At 43.5% G+C, this 18,517-nt stretch overlaps 4 protein-coding genes across 6 annotated transcripts in view; 2 read left to right on the top strand and 2 right to left on the bottom strand.

Moving 5' to 3' along the window:
- The window catches only part of im:7147486 (zinc finger protein 616), a 7,146-nt gene extending 1,554 nt beyond the window's left edge, over positions 1-5,592 (top strand). Inside the window, exon 2 of the mRNA XM_024263521.2 lies at positions 2,328-5,592. Within this exon, the coding sequence (XP_024119289.1) occupies positions 2,374-5,277 (2,904 nt within the window). The 5' untranslated portion in view covers positions 2,328-2,373 and the 3' untranslated portion in view covers positions 5,278-5,592. The remainder of the gene's footprint in view (positions 1-2,327) is intronic.
- A 1,578-nt stretch (positions 5,593-7,170) lies between these two features.
- Positions 7,171-17,637, top strand: si:dkeyp-84f3.9 (zinc finger protein 16). Of its 3 annotated transcripts, XM_024263489.2 has the most exons (4): positions 7,171-7,437; positions 8,548-10,927; positions 13,187-13,338; positions 13,873-17,637. In XM_024263489.2, exons 3-4 carry the CDS (start codon positions 13,222-13,224, stop codon positions 17,017-17,019), a joined length of 3,264 nt encoding a protein of 1,087 aa, XP_024119257.1. In that variant the 5' UTR covers positions 7,171-7,437; positions 8,548-10,927; positions 13,187-13,221; the 3' UTR covers positions 17,020-17,637. The 3 variants fall into 3 exon arrangements, with proteins under 3 accessions (XP_024119257.1, XP_024119255.1, XP_024119256.1); XM_024263487.2 differs by lacking the exons at positions 7,171-7,437; positions 8,548-10,927 and adding an exon at positions 11,196-11,378; XM_024263488.2 differs by lacking the exons at positions 7,171-7,437; positions 8,548-10,927 and adding an exon at positions 11,385-11,553.
- Positions 17,638-17,761: 124 nt separating this feature from the next.
- Positions 17,762-18,517, bottom strand: part of LOC112140528 (trypsin-3) — a 1,545-nt gene continuing 789 nt past the window's right edge. Inside the window, exons 3-5 of the mRNA XM_024263526.2 lie at positions 18,251-18,504; positions 18,041-18,177; positions 17,762-17,970 (exon numbers count right to left, since the gene is read on the bottom strand). Of these exons, the coding sequence (XP_024119294.1) occupies positions 17,821-17,970; positions 18,041-18,177; positions 18,251-18,504 (541 nt within the window). The 3' untranslated portion in view covers positions 17,762-17,820. The remainder of the gene's footprint in view (positions 17,971-18,040; positions 18,178-18,250; positions 18,505-18,517) is intronic.
- Positions 17,763-18,517, bottom strand: part of LOC112140499 (trypsin-3) — a 4,546-nt gene continuing 3,791 nt past the window's right edge. Inside the window, exon 6 of the mRNA XM_036216050.1 lies at positions 17,763-17,814. The gene's annotated coding sequence lies outside the window, so the exon portion shown is untranslated. The remainder of the gene's footprint in view (positions 17,815-18,517) is intronic.

Genomic DNA, 18,517 nt, shown 5'->3' with positions numbered 1-18,517 from the left:
GAAGGACTGGATTGTTGGCCAAAGGTACAAGATCCAGTTTTCTGATTAAAGGAAGGCGAGTTTTTCATTTGGGAATCAAGGGTTTGGAGGAAGTCTGATGAGGAGCAGAACCTGAACTACTGGAGGTCCAAAGTGAAATCTACGCATTCAGCAATGATTTGGGATCCATTGTCCAGTACTGTTGTTAGTAAACACTGAGTTTTTTTTATTTCTGCAATCACTGCAACAGTCCAGCGGAAGGTTCTAGAGAGGACTTCATGATTCCTTCTGCTGATGATCAGGATAGCGATGCAGATTTCATCTAACAGCAGGACTTGGTCCCTGCCCAGACTGTTGAAATACTGAAGATGGACATGTCAGTTTAAACATTTTGATAATCACAATCTCTTTATTTTATTTATTTATTTATTTTTACAGAAACTGAGAAGTAAACAGCGATTTCTCCACAGGTTTCTAATATTCTGAAATCCGTTTTTTGTGGTTTTTATGAGGTGGAATCCCAATTTACAGAAAAATAAACAAAGACTTGACATCAATTAAACAGTGGGCCGTAAATCTATATTCTGTTAAGTTTTTTTTTTTTTAATGAAATCATGGAAATTATTTTTTGTGAAGGGTCTGTATGTGTCTCTCAATTTAGATTTGCATCAGACATCCTAAATTTCAGCCATGACTGAAGAGTAGAGTGTAACTATCATTTAATGATGCCTAGAAAACAGGAATTCACAACGACAAACTGCAAATGTGACACAATACGTGTTGTTAAACTCTGGCATCAACAAGGAAGGATTTTGTGTGAAGTTTTGATACCGTTCCTCACAACCATCATGGAGTGTTGTTGTTATTTCTGGAAATGCACGTGTCATTTCTGATCCTAGCTCCGCCCTCCATAATTTCAAACACAAAGGTGTGAATAGATTTAATAAGATTCAGGAAGAAAAGCTGCAAATTGTGCTTCAGGAAATCAACTCGGCTTGCACCAAAACATGTTACCAGAGCAATAAATTCCTTCAACTTTGGCAAAAAATAATAATCCAGCCTTATTTGTTACAGGCCAGAGTTTTACATTTATCTTACAACAAAAAATAATAATGTAAGGAAGCAAACAATTTCATGATAGCAGGTGAACTCACTTCTTTTGCTGGAGAGTAAAGGTTTAATGTGTTCACATTAACTTCATGTTTCGACTTGAGCCTGCTGCTGGCCACAACAAAGTGAATAACATCTTTAGCAAAAAAGTAAATAAATAAAACTGATTACAAAAAGAATCCATATGAAATATATATATATATTTAACCAAAAATATCAACATGGATGAAAATGTCTCTATGTAAATTAGGGATATCATTTGATTGATAAAACACTTTATCGTGGGAATAAGAAGGGTTAGTAAGGTTCGAAACAAGTGTTACTTTAACTGCTAATAAAAAAAATCTAATTGAAATAGAATTTAAAGGAAGCTAAAACATAAACAGTCTATGATGACAGGAATTGTGATTAGACTTTTAAAGTATTTTGTTTTTAGTATTGTGTTAGTATTGATATTTTATCTCTAATGGATGCCATTTTAATCCTAAACAATTAATTCTCAGGAGTTTTGGTGTTTTTTATGCTTGCATGCTGATTGTTCCTGCAATTAACTATTGTTTTAGTCTTCAGCTAATCAAACTTTTTTTTCCTCTTTATAGTTGTGATTTTTTTTGGCTACATCTGTTATAACTTTTGGTTTTGGAGTCCTAAAAAAATCTCAAATGTTTTTATTTACACAGAATCTGCCGCATTATTGTTAGTGCGTTATTGTTTTGTCTATGCTGGATTCTCAGATTTTCATGCTGTCATGAGTCAAACTTCTACTTTAGAAAAATGACTTCTCTAGCGTATGTATGCTAGTATTTGCTAAAATCATGTAAACAAATATGTCATATATAGGTAACTATGTTACACCATTAAACAGAATCATAGGGAAAGTGAAACGTTGCATTCCTACTGCATACTTTGCGAGAGTGTGTCAAGAAAGGAATGGTGCGATACCAATATAGGGTTAATTCTGTACCACCAGTCCCGCCCACAACCTAGAGGCGAATTTCCAATGAATCCCCCTGCTCTGCAGAAAATTTGTCTTCAGAAATGACAGACTTTTTGATTTAGTCTAAAAATGGCATAATCATAATTAAAAGATCACTAAAAACTATTTTTACTAATGACTAAAAGATGATTAGAGTGGGGCTTTGTTGACAAAATGATCGCTGAGGGTAGATATTTTTGAGGTGTGCTGCTCACAGTCCGTCTCTTGTGTGAAAATGACATCATTCTGTGTGTTTTTGCAGGAAGGAAGCTCCTGTCTTCTCCTACAGGCCTGCCCCCGCCTCAGAGATGCTTGGGTTACAGGGAAGCTCTACATCCCCTAAAGTGTACCGTTGTGTGGCGTGTTCAGCCACCTTCAGTGGGCTGGCCTCTTTGTTAGTACATCAAGCAACCCACGCAAATACACTCCATAAGGTGTCCGCCCCTCCTGGCGGCCAGAACGAACCTCCCTTTCAAAGCACAGACTCGGCCAGCGAGCACCCAGCCCCGCCCGCTGTCCTGCCCGAGAGCCCTTCGTCTTCTTTTTATATTTGTGACTGTGGAGAGGAGTTTCTGGACTTTGATCTAATGCTGGAGCACAAACGCTCCCATGCCTCTCAAATGCAGCCTTCAGAAGATCCCCACGTCCATCCCAGTGAAGCAGGCGGCGATGAGGTTGTGCCCACGCCCGATGAGTCATTTGCTCCTGTGAGCCAAGCAGGCTTGGTCCTCAGCTGCCCCTTTACTTCCAAATCTCCCGATGCTGAAGGGCTCGCATTAAATGCCCATAAAGGTGATGTGGCCTTGGAGGATGGTGTTGCTATGGAAACCCCTCCTCAAGGCCAGTGTTTAACCCCTGAAGATGTCAAAGAGGAACGACTGGAGGATGTCAGCATCTCTTTGGAGCAAACGCCGGAGGCTGCGGAGGAACGATTCCAGGAGACGGAAGATCATGTAGATCTGAATGAAAAGGGTGAACATTTACCTAAAACTGACGTTCTAATGAAACTGCTGGCGTCAGCTTACACCAACCGCTTTCCACCTCCACCGTCACCAACTGATGATCAAAACGACACGGATGTTACTCTGAAAGAAGAAGATGTGCCAATCGACATCATGCCCCACAAGAAAGCAGATGTGTCTCAGGTGAACGACCTGTCCATTGCCCAACTGAAGCGCCTGCTGACAAAACCTGGAGTAAGGACCAAATCCCCCTCCATTAGTACTGTTCTAGGCATGAGTAGGAAGAAAATCGTTTCCCTAACAAAGACTTTTTCCCCCGTCGTGATCCTGGAGACCCGACAGAAGCTCATGGATTCATTTAACAAAGGCACATACGGTAGATACCAATGCGGTCGCTGCCGCAGAGTTTTTAGCAACATAGACCGACTGACAGAGCACCACTTCCTGCACAAAAAAGAACGCATTAAATGCTGCCGCCGCTGCAAACAGCTGATCATCGGGCGCCTGCCACTGCCCAAGAACCACGTCTGCCCTCAGATGGCGAACAGAACCAACCAGGGCTCCAACTCTCTAAAAAACAAATTCTTTTCTGCTCCTAGAAAGGTGCCGCTCCATAGTCTAAACAACGCAAAGAAGGTTTTCTACTGTCCGCAGTGCAAACACAGCTACGCCCGCAGGTGGAACCTCAAAACACACAGGTGTCATGCCGACGCCTCGGCCTTGTCCAGGCAGGGTAATCCTTTCCGTGGAATGCTGCCTCTTAGGCCAAACGGGAACGGCAAAACTTTCATGCATGAAAACGGCTGTCAGGATTTCAAGAGTGTCGGCATCGGAACTGAGCTGACGAGCTGCATCAAGGTTGAGGTGACGTCTCCAACTATCCAGCAGTCTGACCTTTCACAGGTGCCCTGGGCTCCTCCAGCAAAAGGCTTCTCCCCTTTCCTGACCAAATCCTCCTTGATGGAGCAGAACGACAACCTGTCACTGTCTCTACTGCAAGACGGAGCCGAATCCAGCTGGGGGAAAGACTCTTCAGGCGACGAAGGGAGGTGGACGCTCCCGGGAGATGAGGGGATGCGGTCCAGCCACGAGGAGGAGGCCAAGGCGTCCGGCTCAGCAGAACACACAGACGTGGTGTCCCAGGGCCTGCACTATTTTATCAGTGACGGTGTGAGGCGGTACCCTTGTAACAGGTGTCACAAGACGTACAGTCGAGCCACCACTCTGAAGCGACACCTGCGGCTGTGTGGGTTCAGGCCCGGTGCGTTCGGGGTTGTCCCGCAGGTCGGTGGTCAGAGTTCTGGTTTGCCAAATGCCAGCACGGTCAAACTGTTTCCCTGCTTTGTTTGTGGAAAAACCTTCAATCGCAAGGACAACATGATGGTTCACAGGAAAAGGTGTCAGTTGCAGCGAACACTGCAGGACGTGGACAGGGGGTCGGTGCCGCCGAGTTTGCCAGGCGGCGCAGGAACAGACCGCCTGCCCCAGCAGGACGAGGGAGGAAACTGGGGCATCGTGGGCCTGCCGTCTGTTCTTCCAAGGAGGGTGACATGTGAGTGCGGGGCCAGCTTTACATCTCCAAAGCTTCTGGTGGAGCATCTGCAGAAGCACGCGCAGGAAACGTACACGTGCCCGACGTGCGGAGAGACTGTTAAGTCATGGGCTGACTATGAAGTTCATCTGCAGATCCACATGCGGTCTCGTCACCAGCTTCTGAAGGGAATACAGCCCCCACGGACCCACCCTCTTCTGCTCCGATTCCAGCCCCAACCAGCGGAGCGTAACCCACAGAAGCACCCACAGCAGCTTCTCCATCCCGGAAAAAAGCAGCGCATTGTCTGCACCAGATGCGGAAACAGCTTTGCGACTCGCTGTTCCCTCCGAAGGCACCTCTCCTGGAACCGCTGCAAAGGCGTGCGGGCCACAAACCCACCTACACCCAAAACCTTCAAATGCTCACACTGCAACACCGACTTCCCCAACACCATCAGCCTCCTCTTCCACCAGAGGAGCGGAGCCTGCAAACCCGTCATCAAGCCAGTCCGCTGCCCCGTTTGCCTTCGCTGGTTTGGGACTATGGAGAGTCTGGAGAAGCACCTGCTCACCCACAAGCAGACCGAATCGTACCGCTGCGACGTGTGCCAGGGCACGTACCCAAACCTCAAGTCCCTGAAGAACCACCGGCGGAGGATCCATCGCATCATGGCTGGAGACACGAGGCCCAAAACGCCAGAACTGCTACCCTCCTAACGCCGCCTCATTTTAATACAGATACGCCATTTTAATTATCCTCTCTACTTTCCAAATTATGTATATGATCTGCTTTTATACTTAGGAAGTTAGTCATAGAAACAGTTTTGTTTTAACTGAGCTTACAGGAGTCATTTTAGTCAGCTATGTCCAAATCAGAACATGACTTGATGTACACATTTTTTTCCAAAAAAATTAACTTTATTTCTTTGCCTTGTTAGCCTGTAAATTGTTTAGTAATGAAAGTTATTCAACAAAATGTTGATGTAGCTTGATGTTGTTCCCTGTGGTAATAAAACAGCTTGTTGACAGTCATTAGTATCTTTATTTTGCTTTAACCTTTAAAATGGTGTTAATTTGTTGGGTAAGAAAAAGGTTTTTAGTCTGTAAAATCTTTGTAAAGGAAACAGAAATGTGCAAATGAACATTGCTCTTGGTGAAACTTTAAATATCCTGTTTCTGATACTTAAAAATAGTCTGATTCTTTTCCTGATGGAGCTTCTTCAAGTTTAGTCTTTTGTTTGCTTGTCCTGCAACAGAGCATTGATGAAAGGAATAATGACAACTAACCCACCACCCCAGAGTCCTAAATAAGATCTTAAATTAACACGTAAAACCTAAATAAATAATCTCTAAATGGTCAGATTGAAATCCTACACCAAGAACTCGTGAAAAAGCAGCTGTTTTCCAGAGAAAAGAAGATTATGGAACATTTGCCAAAATAAAAAAGCTTTATGAAATGTTAGCATTTATTCAAGACACATTTTTGGCTATAATGTATGACATTTTTAGCAGATTTTACTTTAAAATGACTTAAATATACTTCAGTATTGCAATGGACAAGTTTTAAACAAAGAGTAAAATAAACCCACTAAAAGATTATTAAAATATAGGTCTACACATAAATCAAAATATCTTAATTCAGGAAAAATATTTTTGAGAAAATTTCAAGAATTGGTAAAAAAAAAAAAAATGTAATCATTTTTTTTATTTTAATCCACCAAGTAATCAAAGTTGGTTAATTGTGTCTTGCTCCAGAAATTTTGCAACATTGTGGGTGTATGAAAAAGCATTTTTTTAGATGTATGAATTCTTGAATCTTTAATTTTTACAAAGTAGCTTTGAGAAAGCTTCCAGTATGGACCTTAAGTTGATGGATTCTCCAGTTCTCCAACGGAACAGTAATTCAGAAAACTGGGTCCACTTGAAGTCTGGAGCTGAGTTAAGTGAAGACAATGGGGCATAAATTGGTTTTCTAAATTTAGTTCATGCTCAAAAACCCTTCAGGATGACTGACTTACATAAATATTTGTTAACTCCTAAAAGTAAGAACTTTGGGACCCCAAGAGACAGGAAAAAACTGACAGTTATCAGATATCCTGCAGAAATAGTATAATGGCCAAAGTAAGAGATACAGACCATGGATGTTAAGACACAAAAGCTTCTCACTCGACATGGAGGGTTCCATCCCAGATCCAGCATCAAGAGACTGTACCAGCTGCAGGAAGGAGGCTGAGGACTAATGAATCCACTTTCCAAGATAAAACATCCAAGGTCCATGAATAGATTAACCCCAAGGCCCTAACTGAGGATGTGCTCAGTCAATGCCTTAAGCAATGGAGAGCAGACGATGTGGTGCTGGAGGACAGATTATCTTGGCAGGACAAGCCTCCGCACGGGTTGTACCACCAGATCATAACTGAAGTGGCTGATATCAAGTCCTTTGGAACCTGTATACAGTTATTTAATTACAAGTGAAACAAACAGCTTAATCTAACATTATGTCAATATATGATTGTCAGATGATAATAATTATCATTGTTTTTTATTCATTTCTTTAAATTCTTCTGTTGTAATCTCCAGATGTTGGTCTACAAATATTGCAGTTTCACATTGGTGCCTATAGGTGGCAGTGTAGGGACAGTGAGCCCAATATCGCGCTGTGGAGCACCTCTTCTCCGTAGAATAAGACAGTCTTTTTCTTTTTTCCCCTTCTTCCTCTTGTTATTTGAGGTAGTTAGAAGCTAAGTGCTCTCTCTCCGGTCTCGTTTGATAACAACTTGCCGGTCCAGTTGTGGACGTTTTGCCAAGCGTCCATTTCTTCTCGTGGCTTTCCAAGGAAATGTCTAACTATTGATTCATTCTCATTCCTGCGTGAAGGTATGGCGGCAGAAACCGCGGTTAGCTAGTTGAAGCTAAGGTTAGCATGGTGAGGCAAGCCCGCCTTTACCAGAGCATGATATTAACTGATAAAAACACGATGCTACACGTCTTCATTGTCGTCGGGGGAAATGTCTGTAGCGCCACCTTTAACCAATTTATATATTTGTACAATATTAAGCATACAGGTTGTGAAATGTGTTGCATTTACTCTTTTTTTGTAAATAACTGTAAACTATCCATTTTTGGACATACAAAGTAGACTGCCCTTCAGCATGTAGTCGTTCTAAATCTCCTACAAATATACTTAGTCTATGCTAAAAATGAGACAGTTTACTTTTAAAATACTATCTGAGAGGTGTAACAATCAATCGACTTATATTCCACCTGTCTGAGTCAAGTTGTTAATGGAATTTTACTTATTCTTTTATAAAATTGTTTCAAAATGAAATAAATCAATTATGTTGGAAACTACCATGTGGATTCAGGCATTGTGGGTTTATTATACTATGTTAATGTGTTACACACGTGATGCCAGCCAAAAATGATCAAGCCATCATACAGCCCAAGAAGGTTCTAATAATTGTTTGTATAATTTTGAAGTGAAAAATCAACGGTGGGCTGAAAATGAATGGATTCTTATTTATTTGTACCCATCTTATTTACACATGATTATCTTGTTTAAAAAAAATACAAGGAATCTGGAAAAACTTCACCTGTTCAGTACCAGGTATTTATCTTTGAGTCACACTGGATACATTTTGGCTAAATATTGGCTAGATGGATTTTTAGGTCAATTGAAAATGAACCAATATCGACTATCGTCAACCACAAATTATATATGAATTATTGAAACAAATTATTTCATCCCTATTTATTATAAACTTAAAATGTTCCAATTTAGTCTGCAAAAGTATTAAATTAGATACTTCCTACACATACATGCCTATTGTAGACTTGCTATACTTGTTTTCAAGTATGCTTATAAAATATATTTCAAGTGTAGTACTTTTTGCTCAAGCTTGGTTATATGGATTGTAAATTTATCACATCAAACTAATGTTACTAATGTTGAAATTAAATCCCTGTTTGTTTTTGTTGTGTCAACAGAGACGATACTTCAGAGGGCTCCACAATTGCAGTTATCGTTGATATCTGCCCTGGCTGATCATGAAGAGAGGAAGTCAGATCCTGCAGAACATCCTGAGCAGCAGCGCCAGCACAGACAAGATGAACACCGGACACTTTTGCTTCAGCTGTGAGCAGATGTTTGGAAGCCGGAGATTTCTTGAGGAGCATGTGTGTTCCTCCTCAAGTTTTATCTGCTCCTGTGGAACAGAGTTCAAGGATTACACTGCTATGAAGCACCACAGCACAACGCACGAACCGGGCCAACAGGTGCTGGATCACGAAACCATAAAGAAGCGAAGAATTCAGAAGGTGCTAGAAGAACAGGAGAAGATTAAAAAATTGCAGCAGGGTCAGATTCTGAAGACATCTAATGTGAGAAAAGTTCCACAAATGTCACTGCAGAGGAACCCGGGTCTGCAAACACCAGGCGCCTCAGCTCTTATGCCACAAAGGCCCATGCAGTTTTCACAAGTGCCCAAGGGTTGTCCTCCGCTGCCATTAGCCTCAAACCCCTCTGCAAAAAACCTACAAAACATGTTTGGGGATGCCGGTGCACCAACCGTGGACCTATGGACACTTTATCAACCAGTTGTGTTGATCAAAAGAACAGACATTTTGAACAGGAAAAAGCCATACACCTGCGGAAAATGCGGGCAGAGCTTTTTATCAAAAGCTTCGCTTGTCTCCCACCACAACTTGCACGTCACAGATAAAGTCTCGGGGTGTGTGGGATGTGGGTTGCTGCTCTCCAGCAAGAAATTGGTGCCGCGCTTCCATTCTTGTAACTCCACAAACAATCAGACCAAATTCCGACTCGTCACGGCAAGACCCCTAGATTTCAAGCTGCCCAGTGGACCTGCTACACAACGGAATGCAGTTCCACAGAAACCTCTGATTAACCTGCAGTTGGAGAACAAAAGTCCGTTTGTGATTGCTCGAGGTGGTCAAGCACCAAACATCACCTCCATCTCAGCTCTGAAGACCCAGAACATCCAAACGTACAGGAAAGTACCTCATGTCACCTCACCGCTGCAGTCAAAAAATCAAAACCCCACCGCCTCCAAACCCGCTGGGTTTGTGTTGCCTGCAATGAGCCAAACCTTCAAGCTCACTAGAATAAACTCTGCTGCAGATATTTTCTGCGACACCGAAGACTTATTTCTTAATGAGTCCCAGTGCAGAGTCTGTAATGTTCTATTTGAAACTCCTCAGCTGCTTCAGAGGCACAAGTGTGTCAAGGCCCAGGAGTTTATGGCACGCCACATGAAAGATCGCAAAATTCCACAAAAAACTTGCAGCGTAACACCGGCGACAGACGATTTTGCTCACCTGAATGGGGAGAGAAAGCTAGGATTTCAGACAAACCAACTCAGGGCTGCGAGTCTGGACAAGGACGGAGCACCGGGAAACGGGGAGTTGGATGGAGAAGATGAGGATGACTGTTACATTGTTGAGAGCGGCCCAGGCAACCCCGCTGAGGTCATTTACCAAGTCACGTCTTCTGTCCCCATCAAGACTTGACAAGGCTGTTTTTTATGTCACTTTTTACCTAATGGACCAAATGTGCGGACACTGTTTCTTCTGATCATCAGAAATTTTCCATGAGCAGAAACTGAGTGCTTCCTGGATTACTTTTTGACCCCCCTCCCCAAACCCTTATATGAAAAGAAGTGATAAACATGCGTTTGTTGTTGGAGCAGAAGCATTCACAATGACCTCTTGAGAGGTTTCAAACTATTTCTTTTAAAGATGAAATAGATGTTAAACAGTTTGATCACAGTATATATAAATAAATGTGTTCACAGTTCACCAATATTTCATTAGATAACTAGGTTATGTATGATAGACTCTGTTTTGCTTGTTTTGTGGTTTTAGTACCATGGAAAATGTTGTAAAGCTGTGGCAACTAGGCTCTAAATTTGTTTGTTCTTACAAGCTTTTTTCTTGGATTTATGAAAAACTGTTTATGATGAATTAAAGTATATTTTAAAGAATCTGTATGGTTTTGTAAAACATCTTGCATTGCTATTTCAATCGCATTTTATATATATCAAACTTCATTTGTTTGCTAAAAATAAAATCTGAACTGATGTTCACAATTTGACACTTCAATTTATTTTATTTTTTTTAATCAATGTTATGTTTATTTTCATATTAGTTCAAATCTAATATTTTTATTTTTTTCATACAAAATTAATAGTGTAGTATGCACTAAAGGGAGATGGGAAGCACTAATGAAGGTGATGCGCTCATTCAAGATGAGATAAACCTTCTCGGCTTCCATCCAAATGCGACTATGAGGCGTTCAGGGATCCCCTGTTCGCTCCAAAGCCAGATCACAAATACTGATGCACATTTGGTAAGTTAATAAGCTATGATAGTTTGTGTTTTTAGACTCGATGTCTTTATTTGTAAACTTTCTTAATTCCATTTTGAGCGACTTCTGACAGAAATAGACAGCAATCGTTGCAAACAGTGCTCAACACTTAAATGTATTTCAATAAAACTAAGGTTAAGACCGAAAAAATACCTTTTGCATATTGTTATGATTTGATTCTATACAAATACATTACATAATATTTGGAAATGTATGTATATACGAGTCAATTTGGAGTTTTATAAGACGTTGACAAATTTCCGACAGTGCTTGAAGCCCCCACGGTGTTTGCCCACGCTGCTCTTCAGTCATTATTCGAGCTCTTTGTGCGTGGATATCGCGTGTCTCAGAAGTGCAAACTGCTCCGAAAAGAAGACCAAGCCTGGAGCTTTCCAGCAGCCCCGTTCCCGGCTCCCCGTTTCCCCGTAAAAAGGTGCCAAACAGCGAAAGTTAGTTCGAGTTAGCCGGCGTTAGCTCGGAGAGTCACGGTTTGTGCGCAGCTACGCAGGCACCAGTCCCGACTCTCTCCCCCACGCTGGGAGGCTGGTGTGGTCCTCCACCAGCCGCAGAAACAACCCACCCAGCCTGGTGGAGTTCTGGAGAGACTGGTGTGTAACTTCACGGACTCCTCCGTTTGGTTTGTGGCGTTTGTGAAGCGCAGCCCGCGGTCTGGCCTAGCAAACGAGAAGCTCTCTTTGTTATTGATAGTCTTGGCTTTTATTAGCCTCTCCTTAAAACTGGCGGAGACTCCTGCAGCTGAGGAAAAACCTCCACGGGAGCTCGCTAAAGTTTGTGTGGTAAAATATGTTTTATGAGAGTCACCTGAAGTGTGCAGCAGAGATGCAGTTCTGAGAGCCCAAATCATGAAGCACAGATCTGATTACTGGTATGCTCCTGCACGCAGGATAATCTGCAGTTTTAGTACTTGTTATTTCTGATCTGCAATCTCAGAATATGCATGAAGTGGATAAAGATCACAGGAAGTGGTGGTCAAAAATGTGGATGTAAACAAATGACCATTCATGCTGTTCCTGGATTGCAAAAGCAACTTGAACCACATGAATCCTTATGTGGAAATATAACCAAAGTTTAAGTTTTAGATCTCAACCTGCACATATATTAAAGACCCACTCCAATGAAAATTTTGTTTTTTTACATGTTCCTGTGGCATTTTTTCCTATCTATATATAAAGAAAATTAGGTTAAAATACTGTAGCAATTCTGAGTGTTATTGTTGGGAATCAGTAGCAGACAATTTGAAAAAGAGCACTTTTGTGACAGAAAACCGTGCGTGAGCCACAAGAAGTTCTCTTGTCTGAACTCTCAGCATCAGAGAGGTAAAGGGGGGCGGGGTTGCCCCTCTCTAAGTGTTGTACAACCCTGAAGCGAATTTATATTAAACTATTGCTGCTCTGCAGAAACGATGACATTTTTAGTTTAAATTTTGTCGAAAAAGGCATATTCATTAATGAAAGTTTACTGGGAACGCTGTGAAAATGAATCAAAAAATGATCGGAGTGGGACTTTTATCAAACATTTGATTTCTGAAACACTTTAGATCTGATTATTGAGGTCATCTGATTGATTCCAGTTATCAGACTTTTCATTGTAAAACCAGTTTGAGCACTTGCAGCCTTAAATGTTGGTGTTTTATAGATTCAGGGCACGTGCATGTGTTTGAGTGATGAACTGAAAGAGCACGCTGTCATTGTTTGTTAGTTTTTGGTATCGAAACACTTTTCTTGGGTTTGGCCTCAATACATCACAAATATTAAGATTATTTGGTCTAAAAATCTTTTTTTTTAAGTTTCTACCATTGACTGTATAAGAGAACTGGACTGAGTCATCTCTTCCTCCTTGAATTCAATACAGGAAGTATTTGTTGGTTCCAAAAAGCCAAAATTCCATAGACTATCATAGAGCGATCACTGCTTACTGACATCCTCTGGTTCCAACATGTCGGCGTCCATATCACAAAAAAATGGCAACTGAATTGATTTAATTTGTTTGCATCCGGAAGCCATTTTCTACGGGTGATGTCACACTCAGTCAGTCCAGTTCTCATATACAGTCAATGGTTTCCTCTGAAGAACTTTCATGAAACTTCACGTTTTTTATGAGGTCCATCTTCCATTAACACAAAGAGGTTGTATCAAACTCTGCATGCAGTTTTTTTACAATGTATTGAAAAATCATGACAGTAGAATTTCCTTTACATGTTGCTGTTTTTGTGCGTTGCAGCCTCCGTGGCGCTGTTTAATCCACTGACTCTTGACATGGGGAGTAAAATGTCCTCGAGCGGAGGAAGCAGTGAGCAAAATACAAACTCTGACCTCACTTCGGTGGCACTTCTCCCTAACAGTCCCCTGCCTGACCCCCCGGAGCCCAAGCAGGTAGCTGGCGCGAGATAATAAAGAGAAAAGACACAACTCTATGGAGAGAAATAAGTATCACCCTGATTTGTGAGTGGGTAATTCTTGATTTTCATGGACGAATGTGAGAGACGTGAAAAAAGTCTGCACAGATTTGTGCGTAACTGAAGTTTTGTGTGCATAACAAGTGATTCAAGTGTGATTTTTAAAGAACTGTGTGTGTAATTGGTTTCAAGCTGTTGTAGTTAAGATTTTTTCCTGTGTAAATTGCATGTTTTTTAATTTTGTAATTTTTTTACATATGCACATAATGTATTTTATGAATTACGAACACACAAATCAAAAATCCACGCGCACATAAATTAGGGTGATACTTGTTTCTCTGCATACAACTCTTCCTAAATTACAGCAGTGCTGTTGTAACCTATATATCTGTGGTAAACTACACAGTTCAATAGTGTTCATATTTAAACTGCTTCGTATGATTAGATTGAACTTTTTACAGTGAATTAAATCAGCAAAATCCCTTAATTTAAATGTTTCTGCCATCAACAGATTCCTAACAACGATGGTGAGGAAGACCTGGATGGAGATGATGCAATAGGAGCTGAAGATCTGAATCAAACCCCCAATGAACCAAACTCTGATGAGCACATCAGCTCTGAAACCGCCGGCAGAACTGATCATCAGCAGAGCGAGGATACGCCGGCGATGGCGGACTCGAACTCTCAGGAGACTTCAGCGACGGATGGCGATGTCAGGCCTGTGCAGGTCAAGAGGAAGCGTGGGAGGTCGCGGAGAAGAAAGCTGATGCTTCAGCGTAGGAGGAAGACTTTTGTGAAAGTCAACGCAACAATTCCTTTACCAGGTGGTGCGATCAACCACAGCACTGACGGTATACCGAATTCTGTTGAGAACTGTACTTTACCTCAGACGGGCCCTCCAGACGGTGGTCTAAATGATATGACGGACTTCTCAATAGACAAAAAACAAAGAAAAAGACGGTCTAAGAAATCAGAAGCAGCTTTAGAAAACTCAATTTCTGCACCTCCTCCTCCGGCTCCTGTTATTGTCAGCGGCCCTTCACGCAGCCTGAGGAGTAGAGGACAACCACCTCCTCCTACTCCAGAGCAAGCTGAGGGAGCCCCAACAGAAAACAGTGACACAAGCTTTTTTTTAGGTGTTAAAAGAAGACGGCGTAAGCCGCCAGGTCAGGAATCCCCAGCAAACATGTCCAAACAGGATAACTCCCAGCATGCCTTGCCACCACTGAAAGACGAGAGGGCGGATAAATCGATGGAGCTTAAAACTGATTCTAGGCAAGAACAACTAACAGAGGAGTTGTTACCACTGGACTCTGAAGTGAAGCCGTCAGAAGATTTAAATCATATAAATCAGATGGAATACCCAGAAATAAAAGAGTCAGTCAGTGTAGATGAAAAGAAGAACTTAGAAACTCCAGATTTTTCTGGTTGTCCTGTAGAACTTCCAGAGGACCTGCCTCCGAGCACAGACGTTACCCTCAAAAAAACTCCTAGAACTAACAGAAGAAAAGCAAAGCAGCTTAATTCAACTCTTATGGAAAATTGCCCAGGACCGGTTCTGCCCAAAGCTAAACGGAAAAAGTCAGGCAAGCTGGAATGTTTTTTCAGGCGCAAGAAAGGTGGCAAGAGAAGGAGAAGACGACCCGTTCCGGTGCTGGAAAGCCCAGAAGAGAAACAGGAAACAAGTGAGGAGGTTCCACAAATAATAGAGTGCCCCGAGGTGAAAAAAGAGGATGTTTCTGACGTCAACCCAGATGTCACCTACTCGAAAGACGGCAAGAAACTGCATAAATGTAATTACTGCGGTCGCCTTATCCGATATCTGTCCCAGTTCATCGTCCACCAGCGCATTCACACGGGAGAGAGGCCTTTCAAATGCGAGGAGTGCGGAAAAACCTTCAGCAAGAACTCCAACCTCAATCTCCATCTGAAGACCCACAAAAAGAACACCGTCTTTCAAAAATGTGAGTTCTGCAAAATCCGGTTCTCTGCTTCCGAGTACACCTCACATATGAGAATGCATGAGTTGGAGCAGGAGGCGGTCAAGCCGGAGAGTTGGAGCAGAGGTCAAGAAAAAAGCCCGGAGCCCAGCGGGGAGGCTTCCATGGACAAGGAGAAGAAGGTCTGCCGGTACTGCGGGAAAACCTTCCCGTTCCAGTCGGCTCTGGTGCGACACATCCGCGTGCACACGGGAGAGAAGCCCTACAAGTGTGATATATGCGGGAGGGCGTTTGGTCAGTCCTACTTCCTGCGTGTTCACGAGCTCACGCACCTGTCGGTGAAACGGTACAACTGCACGCGTTGCGAGAAGTCCTTCGCTCATTACAGCAACGCCAAAAACCACACCTGCCGCCCAACAGGAGCCGGCGGTCAGGAGAGCGAATCCCTGAAACCGCCTCTGTCGTACACCTGCCACATCTGCAAGAGCGTCTTCAACCACCTGCAGGAGTTCAACTTTCACATGAAACAACACACCGGCGCAAAGCTGTTTCACTGCTTGTATTGCGACAAGTTGTTTGGGGCGCTATCGGAGTTTGACGCACATCGGCGCCGCTGCGCCGCAGTGAGGGACTGGGCGGGCAGTCCAATGAAGGAGGAGGAGACGCTATCGATGATTCACTACGCAGTGCCTTCACTTAGACTGCACCCACCAGGTTTCAGTCCGGCTCCTGCCGCAACTTTGAGTTACAAAGTGGAGCCAAAACTGGTCAGGAGGAAGAAACGCCCCCTCAGTGTTCACACGCCGTTTCAGGTGACGGTCACGCCGCCTCAGCAGCTCTCCCAGCTGGTGCTAAAGCTGAACAAACTCGATAACAGATCAGACCCCAGGAAGTATGTGTGTCCGAACTGCGGCCGACAGTTCCGACACATGGGCCGCCTCCGGGCGCACATGCTCACGCACGCCCCCACGCAGACCTACACCTGTACCTGCTGTGGGAAGTCTCTTGAGAGCTGGAAACACCTCTGGTTTCATCAGAGAGTCCATCGCCAGCGGCATGGGCGCTTCACCTGTCCGCAGTGTGGGCGAGGGTTTCGCTTTGCCGGGGCTTACCAGCAGCACATGAGCGAGCACCCGGAGTTCCGCTGGATCAAAGAGCGACCCAGAAAGGCCTTCCTGCCGTACCAGTGCGATCAGTGCCGATGCAGCTTTAAGACTCTGGACCTGCTCTTCAGCCACCAGCTCTGCCACTCCTCGGAGCAGGAGGCGCACAAGGGCTCCCACTTCGACTTGTTGATAGATGACAACAGCCCGCCGTCCAACGGGAAAATCCTCAACTCCTCCAACATACACGGCCTTTCTTCACCCCATTCAGAGGACAGAAACGGCTCTCCTCTGAGCCGCTCCCACAAATATCCAGACCCTGAACGGTCGCCACTGGTTCCGGTAGTTTCCTTTGGCCAGAGTCCAAGTCTGGATTTGGGTCATTCGTCTCAGGGTCCTACCAATAATAAAGAAACTGGTCCTGGCCCAATTAGTAAAAAATCCCCCAAGAAACCGTTTGGGTCTTTAAAAAACGTGAAAAGACTGTTGGCTGAGAAAAGAGGCAAAGCTAAGGAGTCGTCATCTGAGGTGCGCTGTGCCATGTGCACGGCAGTTTTTCAGGAAGTGTCAGACCTTTACCATCATTATTTACAGCATGCCAGAGGTCAGGTGTAGAAACACAGTCGATGTAAGCATAGTTTACAGATTCCATTAGTGCAGATGCTTCACTGAAAGTCAGGATGTAAAGGAGAAGCGCCCCATTCATATCAAGTTTCTGAAGTGAAAAGATGCACGTTTGATTAGAGTCACGAATGTCCTTGATTTGATCTGTGTTCAGGACATTAAGCCAGATGTGATGATGAAACGATGAATGTAACAGAGACCAGTGATCTGCATGTGTGCAGACTAAGACTGACTTAAGCTCCGCCTTTCCTCCTAGCTTAAACACACAGAACAATCATGTTCTCGTACTTTTTAGACAAATATGGATCGTAAGTTCATGAAGTGACCCACGTGATTTCAACAGTTATCTGCTAACAAATGCAGATGTTCATTCTACCTTATTTAGCTCAAAGTCACAGATGTTTTCTTCCTAGTTTTGAAGTAAACATCGTCTGCACTTTCTTGTCCTGGCTGATTTGTATTGATAAAAATGTCCAGTTACATTCCAGCTTTGGTTTTCAGGTTTGTAGAAGCATAAAACAGACATGTTTCCTGGTGGTTGCCTTGCTTTGTTTTATGTAAGTTTATGCAACTGTTTGTTTTCAATATTAAAATGGACTTTTGTATCAACGTGTTGTCTTCGTGTTAGTGTGTGGCTTTGAGTAGGGAGTACTTCAGATATGGCCTAAGGGTTGATTCCTTTGGGGGAAGGAAACTAAAATACCACAAAAATGTAGGTCAAGAGGTCAAAAGATTTTAGTTGTTCCTTAAGCTCTTTATTTTGACAAAAAATTTAGAGTTTCCAAAGTGACTTTAGTTGGCAGACATGGTGTCGCGGATCCAGGTGTTGTAGTTGCAGACCTTGGTGTAGACTCCGGGTCTGTCCTTCAGGGCACAGCCGTAACCCCAGGACACGATACCTTGCAGCTGGTTGTTGCACACCACGGGGCCACCGGAATCACCCTGAAGCACACAAGAGAGGTGAGTTCGATAGCTCTGAGGCTGAAACTGCTGCTTCTGCTTTGGCTCATACCTGGCAGGAATCCTTTCCTCCCTCCAGGAATCCGGCACAGAACATGTTGGAGGTGATCTCACCGGGGTAGGAGTTTCTGCAGCTGGTGTCACTCAGGATGGGGGCATCCAGGCACATCAGGCGGTCAGGGTAGTTGCCTAAAAAGCACTCAAACTTTGAGCTTTCATATTGTTGAAGAGTTTACAGAGAAAATGTGGGCGTTTGACTAACTTCCACTGCCGCTGGTGTTTCCCCATCCAGAGATCAGGCAGGAGGTGCCGGCAGGAGCACAGCTGGAGGGCAGAGACACGGTGCTCACATAGCTGTTCAGGCTGGCGGGCGAGCTCAGCTTGATCAGCATGATGTCGTTGTCCAGGTTCCAGCTGTTGTAGTTGGGGTGACGGATGATCTTGGAGGAGTCGATGAACTGCTCGGTTCCCTCACTCACAGCAATGTTGTGCTCACCGAGACGCACCTGGATACGACTGAGGCAGACAA

The sequence above is a fragment of the Oryzias melastigma genome, linkage group LG16, assembly GCF_002922805.2.
Source record: "Oryzias melastigma strain HK-1 linkage group LG16, ASM292280v2, whole genome shotgun sequence".
In the NCBI taxonomy this organism is placed as follows: Eukaryota; Metazoa; Chordata; class Actinopteri; order Beloniformes; family Adrianichthyidae; genus Oryzias; species Oryzias melastigma.
Note: the sequence above shows the minus strand (reverse complement) of the source record. Positions and strands in the feature narration are given on the sequence as shown.

Excerpts from the sequence above, each read along its gene's own strand:
- si:dkeyp-84f3.9 (XM_024263489.2), top strand. The coding sequence starts at position 13,222 with ATGGGGAGTAAAATGTCCTCGAGCGGAGGAAGCAGTGAGCAAAATACA. Across the intron at positions 13,339-13,872 it reads ACCCCCCGGAGCCCAAGCAG|ATTCCTAACAACGATGGTGA; the intron begins GTAGCTGGCGCG and ends TGCCATCAACAG.